Source organism: Octodon degus, unplaced genomic scaffold (assembly GCF_000260255.1).
Source record: "Octodon degus isolate 3935 unplaced genomic scaffold, OctDeg1.0 scaffold00154, whole genome shotgun sequence".
NCBI classification, from domain to species: domain Eukaryota; kingdom Metazoa; phylum Chordata; class Mammalia; order Rodentia; family Octodontidae; genus Octodon; species Octodon degus.
The window spans coordinates 687,311-696,953 of NW_004524730.1; the positions used below are offsets into that span (position 1 = coordinate 687,311).

A 9,643-nucleotide genomic window follows, 5' to 3' on the forward strand; every position below is an offset into this window, starting at 1 on the left:
GTTTTTGTTTCTAGATCCTCCTCCCTCTCTCCCTCCAGGCTGCTACTGAGTGATCAACTTTCCTTCCACCATTTCTTTCTGCTATGCTCTTTTGGTGTTGGAGCCAACTGACCATTCACGGAATCTCCTAAGAACCATAAGCCAAAGCAACCTTGCTTTCCTTTACATTGTGGCGGCATGCATTTCTCAGTAATGGGAAAGAGGATATATATGCTTATAAATGTTTGTAACATTCTTTCTTTGTAGTACATAGCAGGGCCAATCACTCTCCATCATCGGGGCAGTTTCTGAGGAAGGGAGGACAACCTGGAGCTTCTCCACTTCTCTGCCATCTGCAGTCCACTCGGTTTACTTGGAAACTTCTGCAGTTGGGGCAGGTGTAAGTTAAATCATACTGATTCTCTTTCTAAAGGATCATCTGCTCCAATGGTATTACTTAGACCTGATTGGATCTTGGTCTTGTGTGTTCCTGGGGCAAGAGTCTGAGCTCCAAACCTCTCATCCACAAAGAAGGATTTGAAGGCTTAGTGTGCACTGAGGCTGGGACACAAGGAGGCAGGTTCTGCAGAATCCAGACTCAGACTCAGCCCAGGGGGAGGCCTTCAGTGAGATGCTGCTGCTTCAATCCCTACTTAGTAGCCCTGGATTACACTGCATGAAAATGGCAGAGGAATTAGTGTTCAACAACAAGAGTGAGCCCTGAGGACTCTGTCTTCTGAGCCAAATAGCTACCCAGAGACCATCCACCATACAGAACCCACAGTGATGGGAAGAAGGGGAGTCATAATCAGAAACTCACCTGGCCGCTGCCTCCAGCTGTTCTTTCCTAGAAGGAGAAGAGGGAGAGAAAATAAACAAAGCATAAATTACTTGGAATGGCTGCATACTTCCCCAAAATATGTTCCATGGCTTCCCTTAGACAGTGAGGGATACACATCATCTTGTCCCACAAGTCCAAGATGTGGAGCTGTCCCACATCTTGGACTTGTGGGACAAGACAATGTGTATGGACAGGAACCAAGGAGAGAGGCAGGCTTCCCCAGGCAGGCTCAAGGCTGCTGCAGCCATAGGGCTCTGCAGTCCCAAGATTCTCATCATTGGTCCATTCATACCCCAGATGGTTTGCTGAGCACCTTCTCTTCCCAGGCCCGCTGCTTGGCTTGGAAGATTTGTTGGTTGATGAGGACAGACTAGAAAGCCAAAACCCACGAACTGGGCTGCACTCTTGGCCCCTTCATGGACTCTCTGGGTCACATTAAGCAAGCTAATTAATCTCAGTAACGTCTGAGTCTTTTAACATGAGGTTATGAAAAATGAAGTTACTCCTCCTTGCTTTCTAGAATATTCTAAATGTTAAATAAGGTAGCATGCATAAAAACAGATTCGATATTGTTTGGCTGTAGGGAATGGTATCTGCATATCATCCACCCTTCTGGTCTGAGAAAGAGTAAGTTCTGGGTACACAGCGGACTATTTTTGGCCAAGTCACTCCTACTGGGTGGGCTTGAGTCTTCTTACTTCTGCTTCAGTGGTAATGTTTTCAAAGCCTGGATAGATGCATATTAAAATTAAGTACAATTAACATTAATTGCCTAGGTGCTCTAGTACTATGGCCAATGACTAACATTGGGCAACACAACTGTATAACATATTGAATGATATGAAATTCCACAGTTACTTTCAAAGCAAAGTACCGGTTGTTCTGTTGAGGGAAAGCAAACTCTAGTTTTTTCTACATTCTCTGTTCTACCCCCAGCATCATCCTGCCAGCAGATTTCTAACACCTACTGTACTAAGTCCGTGCATTCTACACTGCTCTACAAATCGGAAGACCTGAGTTTGGTTATGCCCACCATGACTTTTGTTTTCTGGAAGTTCTTGAACTTCTATGAGGTCTCAGTTTCTTTTTATCTAAAATGGAGTTTAGATTTGAAAGTTTCTGAAGGTCTTTGTAATTAAAAAACAGTGAGCACATCATTATATGTAGCAATAAAAATGAACATATAATGAACATTGCTGGCCTCACACATACCTCTGCAAAGTAGCAAAGGGTTGTGCCTAGCAGGGAGTTCATAATGACTATGGCACCATCTCTGCAGGTGGACTATACAGCTTCATCCTTCAAAAACCTTAGCAGGCATGTGACTGTTCTAGACTCTGTAGAGGACAGTCTGGCAGCTCCTCAATAAGATAAGCACAGAGTTGTTGACTGTACTCAGAAGTAAAGCCCCCATGCCTGAGATGAATACACACTTCTCAAACGAAGAAATACAAGTGGGAAATAAATATATGAAAAAATGTTCAACATCATTAGTCACTGGAGAAATATGAATTCAAACAACACCGAGATTCCACCTCACCCCAGAAAGAATGGCTAACACCAAGTAGTCAGCCAATAAAAAATGTTGGAGAAGCTGTGGGGAAAAAGGAACCCTTCTCCATTGTTGGTCAGAGTGCAGACTGGTATAACCATTATGGAAATTAGTGTAGAGTTTCCTCAGAAAACGAGGATTGGAGATCCAATTCAAGCCAGTTATTTCCCTCTTGTGTATTCTTCCAGAAGTACTGAAAATATCATACCACAGTGATTTATGTGCATCCATGTTTATAGCAGCACAATCTATCACAGCAAAATCTTGGAAGTAACCCAGATGCCCATCAACTGAGGAATGAATAAAGAAGATGTGATATTTTTACACAATGGAGTATTATTTGGCTATAAAAATGATAGATTTGTGAATTTCATCAGTAAATGGATACAGTTAGAGACCATACTCCTAAGTGAAATAAGTCAGACCCACATGTGCAAACATCATAATCTGCTTAGTGTAAGAACCTAAAAGAGTAAATAAAATCTGAAGGGTACAGTAGATACTGTGAAAGGGAATAAACTTATTCAGAAGGAAGGAACTACTGAGATGAGAAGGACAGGAGAGGGAGTGGGGGAAGGAGATATATCTATGTATGTAAGCAGGATGGATTGGACAATTGTATTGTGGATTTCTGCTGGTCTATGAAAAGGAGCAGTTCATGTTTAAATTTTCTTCTTTTTTCTCTCTTCTTAATTTCTTATAATTTTTTATTTTTTTCCTTTCTCTTTGCAATTTTTCATGCATATGTCTGGAAATCTGAACAACTAATTTGAAGATAACACTATGCAATACAACAAATACTGTCAAATTTATATTATCTTGATTAATATAATTCTGAATCATTTGTAACATTTTCTTTTCAATATTATTTTGTATTCACTTTTAAAAAATTAAAACATTATATCCCCCAAATAACTGAAAATATGTCTGCACAATAACATATGCTTAAATTTTCACAGCAGTATTTTTCATAAGAGTTAAAAAACAACCTCAATGAGAGTGAAAATAGCCTCAACGTCTATCAAGTGATGAATGTACAAACATAGTAGAGTACATGTAGTCGGGCACAATTTAACTATAAAAGGAGCATAATTCTAATGAAAGCTACAAATGGATGAAACTTGAAATGATTATTCTAAGAAAAAAGCATGCCTAGAAGATAACACATCGTATGATTTGCATTATATGAAATGTTCACAATAGGCAGAAGAGAAACCAGAAGTAGATTAGTGATTGTAGGGGTGGGGAGAGAAAGAGGGAACAGGGAGCAGCTGCTAATGAATACAGGGTTTCTTTCCACAGCAATGACCCTCTTCTGGACTTAGATAGTGACCAGTGTGAACATACTCAGAACCTTTGACTTATCCACTTGAACATGCATGTGAAATCCTCTTTAGGTTGTAAAATGTATCTCAGTAAAATTGTTTTTAAAAAGTAAGCAAAAATCCTTTGGGAGGTAGGTGAGGACACACAGGCTTATTGTCAGCTGGTTCTCTGTCATTATCATATGACCAGGAGCTGGGAATTCAGGTACATTCTCTTCCCAAGGGACTGCTTTGCTTCAAAATGTTTGCTAAGTGTATTTCTCTGGTGGCTTTATGCATTTGTCCTTGAAGAAAAGGAGAGAAGAAATGTTTCCTCTTAGTTTTAAAGCTAGCCCCATATCACAGCAGCTGTCTGAAGCACAATGTAGTCCTCTCAGTCTGACAGCCAGGACAATGTTTTATTTATAATGAATCAACCCAAAAGAATAGGCCTACTGCCAAGGCCTTGGGGTGCATAGCAAATGAAAATTGTTCTGATTCTGCATCCAGCATGATTGTATGCGCTCTTAATTTTGAGTTCAAGGTCATTATGTTCTTTAAAGGGGAAGCCACCTGCTCATTCTATCCATTTGCTTTATGCTTCATAAGCCGGGGTGACAACCTTCAGTCTGCAGTGGTTTGGCCCTTTTTGTTTCTGATATTGAAGTTGCATTGTTTATATACATTAATCACATTGTATATTTTCTATGTAGCAAACACAATTCCTCTGCACTCAAAAGAAAGAGGCAAAACTATGGAAGGCTGTGGTCAATGATGATGATGATGATGATGATGATGATGATGATGATGATGATGATGATGATGATGATGTGGCTAGTAGAATTTTAGAAGGAAGGAAAAGTATAAAAGTTACACAGTATTGTGAGTAAGTCTGATCACAAATCAGAAGACATGAAGAGTAACATCCCAAGCTTATCTATTTATTGAAGAGTTAATTCACCTCTCTATCTCTTTTATTTTTATTTTATTTTTCTATCTCTTTTGTAAGTCATTGGTCTCCTTTGTTTATTTTTTAGATCCCTGACCTACCCCTATATTCTCTCACTCTGAGCTCAGTATCATTTGCTAGCTGATCTCTGGGCTTTGACTCTTGAGCTTGTCTGATGTGTCTTTCTCTTTCTCTCTTGTCATTCTCCCTAAGCACAAGGCTGATTGTAGCATCCTCTGGCTGTTTCAGCCTCTTGGCTTCAGGATCAGTTAAACTCGTCAGCACATCGCCCATGTCTTTCCATTGTCCAGCCCAGTATTTAGCTCATACCATGCATGGGGCTCAAAGACACAGAGAAAGTGACTTGTGCCACCTGCAGCCCTTGAGAAGGAAATGGGCAATCGGAGGTCAGGCGGGGGAGACCCACAGGGCCTGGTCTCATGAGGTCATGAAGCTCACAGTCAGCCTTTGCATTTTAATCTGTGTTGTCTTCACCCACTGCAAGGTTTTATACAGGAAGATGGGTGGAGAGAACCCACATATCTTGCATTCCCTTAAATCTTTACCACTATGTGGTGATGGGAGTAGAAGGATGAATTGAAGCAGCATTCAGAGTCTGCTAACTGAAGGACTACTTGTCCACTATATGGCATACTATGACCCATCAAAATGACCTGACAGAAATGCACCAGAGCAGATCCTAACCCAGAAGCAAACTGCCCCTCTAGAGTTCCTTCCAAGGACTCTAGGAGCCCAGCAATCTGCCCACATACTTAAACTCAGTGCTCAGTATCCAACATCTGCAAAGGAACGGTCTGCGGTAGAAGCTCAAATAAAGACTGTGGGCTTTGGAGGCCGCTGTATAGGGCTGACATGGTCAAAATAGCTGACATGGTCAAAAGTTTCAGAGCCGCACTCATCTGTGCATGGAACCCAGTAACACCCACCTTCACCCTGTCTCCAAGTGTGAATTGGACCACTGTGTCAGTCACCCTAGGGGAAGGGACACAGCTGTGGGTGGGGTGTCCATGTTCGAGATGAGTTTAGTGCCAGGCATCCTGGTAGCTGCTGAGTCTGGATCAAATGAAGTAGGAACTTGGATACTTGAAACATGGACGCTCAAAACACTAATTTCCAGCTCTCTTTTCCTATATACTGGCCATAGGAAGAGGCATTTTTTTTCCTGAAGGCTTTCAATTCAGTCTCTCATCTCTAAGAACATCAAACAGCATCCCTGGGTCTCCAAATGAGTTTTCCTGCCTTCTTCTTCCTCTTCTCTTCCCTGAAGTCCAGGGTGGTCTGTGGCTCCCAGCTACAGCCAGGTTGGCAGAGCACCTAAGATTGACAGGACAGCTGAATACACTTATTCCTAAGTCTTCAGACTCTACTTCTACCCATACATTCAGTGGACATTTTCTGAACAGCTACTTCACCCTGTCCATCACATGGCCTCTGGCTGCAGACACAATCACTCACAGTGGGGCGCTTGTGAAATAGTGGTGCGTGGGCTCCGGTTCTAGAGATTGTGACTTTATTGCTTGGAGTGTAACCTGGGGGCGGGGGGGAGTCAAGATTATTTTAAACTCCTCGGTGGTGCTAACATGAAGCACACCTTGGGAACCATTCTCCCATCACCACTGAATGATATCCTGTAGGAATCTTGAGGGCATGATAGTACTACAGCCTACACAGACCACAGGAGGAAAAACCACCCACACCCTGATCGTTCAGACAAATGGCCACTTACCTGAAAAATGGAAAAGAAACGACTGATTCATAAAACCTCCATGTTGCTACTAGGTCAAGTCTGTTGGGGTTGGTAGCATAATACCTCCAGGCAGCCTGAGAAGGAAAGAGGGGCAGGAAAGACCAGAAATGACCTGATAGCACCTGAAAAATGCATAAGTTCTTGATTCCCATGACTTTGAAAGTGTCCTAGGCTGCCCCTCAGAGATGCTGAGGTTCTTGGTTTGTTGTCACTCCTTTGGGAAAAGAAACTTCCTGAACAATCTGGAGCTGTTGTTGTGCTGGGCCGGAGTTAAGGAAGACAAGATGGAGTGGAAAGAGAGAGAAGGATATAAGATCCATGGAAGGCAAAAACAAAACAAAAATCTAGGAACTATTCTTTCTAGAATTTTCCCAAACATTTCTCAAATAGATTAGAAAACAAACGAGGTCTTTTGTATCATGCCTGTGGTACTAAGAATGCCTGGGACATGAGGTTTTGATTTTAATGTGCTTGAACCTCTGGGATGTTCTGTGCTTTGGGGTTAGGAGGGGATAAAGAGAGACACTCTCTAAAATTGGGACTGGCCTAAAAGGTCACTATGAGGATGCCATCATCTGTCAGGCTGTGTCAGACCCACAGAGACACCACCACAGTGTGCACACGCTCACAAGTGGGGGGCCATCTGCTGGGCTATGGGTGGGACACTCTTCTATTTACCACGTTCCCACACCCCCAACAACACATAAAATCATGGTGCAGGAACTCCTTGTAAAATGTCAGAAGGAACTCGTTTGCCCTGCCCACATCCAACCGAGGGGAGAGCTGGTGATGGAGAGTGGACGAGGTGTCAAGAGTCTACTGGTCCCTCGCCATTGCCTGAGTAGGACAGACGAGCAGCATGTCTCTTTATTTTCATGCGTAAGAAGTAGCTCTATCTTGTGCATTAGGAGCTCTCTATCTTGAGGGATATGAGGAGACTGCATTTCTCTCTGGCTGAGTAACAGGACTACACACTGCCTCTTCTAGATGGGTCTCTAGGTCAGTGTGGAGTGAGGAGCAGAATAAGCCTGCATGGCCACAGGCCTAAGCAAAATTCTCTTCTCCAACATTAGCGATGAAAAGTTGATGAGTTCACCCTTGAGTCTTACATTTATTTTTTGCTTGGCCTAGAATTTGAATGGGAGAGCAATGAGACCATTGCCTTCAGCACACGCCGAGATAGATCGTGTAGCTAACCGTGGCTACTGCCTAAAGGGACCCACAAGTGTGCATGTGCAAGCAGGCCCTCTCCTACCTGGGTGTGCACATGCATGTGGATGGTGCATGCATGTACACCCACCCACTCACCCCCACCCCATTGTCCTAGGCCCCATTTCAGTTTATTTGCAGGCAGACAGACCTGGATGAGCTCAGCAGCTGGCTTCCTCCTTTTCTCAAAGTGCTTCTGACGGTGCTGTTCCTGCACCTTGAGTGCCAGGCCCGAGCCCAGGATGCCCTGGAGAAAAAAGCCAGACCACAGTCAGCCCTACCACACTGCACCCAGCACCTCAGTCCCACTGCTAGGGCAGCAGGAGGTGAAGGACTCAGTGGATCCATAATGACAACATTGCATGAAGGGGAAACAAATGGAGGGAGGTGGAAAGGATCTTTTTTCTTGAGGTAGTAGGCAGCTTAGATAAATGGAATAAACCTGAAGTCAGACAGGCCTGGGTTCCAATCCTGACAGCCACATCCACCCCTGAGATCCTGTCCCAGACTCTCACCATGATAAATCTCAGTTTCTCCCCTGGCCCACAGGATTACAGTACATCAAGCAAATAGTGAGATAACATAAAGACACTGCCTAGGAAGGCATAGCACAGAATAGATATGCAGTAAAAGCGAATTGAATTTAAAAAAAATATTTAGTCTATTGAAATGTCCCTTGGAAGATGCACTGGAGTCAAATTTTCCAAAAACTGAGGTGTTTTAATTTCCAGGTCAGATTTGTATGTGGATTAAGAGGATGGAAGAACTCACTTTTCAAGAGGCGAGAGCATTCAGACATAGGGCAGTACCCCTACATCTCTCACCTGTTTCGCCAAGGAGAAAACGAAAATTCCATTATATCTTCAAAGTGTAATAGCTTAGGAAAAAATACATAGGGCAAGGCTGCTGACAAGGAAAACCGTACTAACCGAAGAATGGTAGGTGAAGGCACAAGCAGAGGGATTGTTATTGTAGAAGATTCTTTGCAAGCTCTATGGTTAAGAGCCAGACTTTAGAAATGGCTGAGTTGAGACCCTTACCTTCACAACACAGAAAAATTTACTAACTGAATCAAATCTCAGCTCTTTGACCTGACAATGAGAGATAAATGGAGCATCAGACTCATGGTGCTGCCATGAAGATCCCGTGAGATGATCTAGCAAAGGATCGGGTTTATTTGCGCACCTGGGATTTTCTGCAAAGAGCCATCTATGATTATTTCATCTCTATTACCTTGGGCATGGCCTTGGGGAAGTTATTCTACCATATGCCGAGACTTACTCTTGAGAGATGTGCAATTTTCATATATGGCAGTAAAAGACAGGGCAAAGGAAAGGAGCTTCAATATATGAAGAACCTGACCGATGCCAGGTGCTGGGAGTAACGGATGAAAGGGGATCCTAACTCCTCGTGACCTCAGTCTTTCTAGGTGAGACAGGTAGTGACTGTGCAGCTCCAGCACTGAGTCGGAAATGCCTTCTTGGGCTGGCGAGATAGCTCAGTGCTCTAAAGCGCCTACTTAGGCAAGCTCAGGCAGGCATAAGGGACCATGGTTTGATCTCCAGCACCACATGCAGCACCAGCCCTGCCCTCAGTGTGGGATGACGTGGCAAAAAAAAAAAAGAAACAAAGAAACAAAGAAAAAAGAAACAAAGAAATGCCTTCTTGGAGCTATGCCCTAAAGAGGGAGTGATTTACTCAGCTGACAAAAGGAACATTGAGCTTTTTCTCGGGACGGTGGAGCCTGGGTAGCGTCGCTGTTACTCTGCGGAGAGGACTGTTGGTATTGGCGAAGTCGAAGTTAGGACTGGAGGCACTTTGCTGTCTTCAATCAAGTTGAGGGTATAAAAATGCAGAGCAATAAGACCTTTAACTTGGAGAAGCAGAACCATACTCCAAGGAAGCACCATCAGCATCACCACCAGCAGCAGCAGCAGCAGCAGCAACAGCAGCAGCAGCCACCGCCACCAATACCTGCAAATGGGCAGCAAGCCAGTAGCCAAAATGAAGGTTTGACTATTGACCTGAAGAATTTTAGGAA

At 43.4% G+C, this 9,643-nt stretch overlaps 1 protein-coding gene across 1 annotated transcript in view; it reads right to left on the reverse strand.

Annotated features, from left to right (window-relative positions):
• Kcnq3 (potassium voltage-gated channel subfamily Q member 3) overlaps positions 1-9,643 on the reverse strand; it is a 366,059-nt gene that overhangs the window by 33,248 nt on the left and 323,168 nt on the right. The window contains exons 7-9 of the mRNA XM_004642481.3: positions 7,754-7,849; positions 6,373-6,467; positions 800-826 (exon numbers count right to left, since the gene is read on the reverse strand). Of these exons, the coding sequence (XP_004642538.2) occupies positions 800-826; positions 6,373-6,467; positions 7,754-7,849 (218 nt within the window). The remainder of the gene's footprint in view (positions 1-799; positions 827-6,372; positions 6,468-7,753; positions 7,850-9,643) is intronic.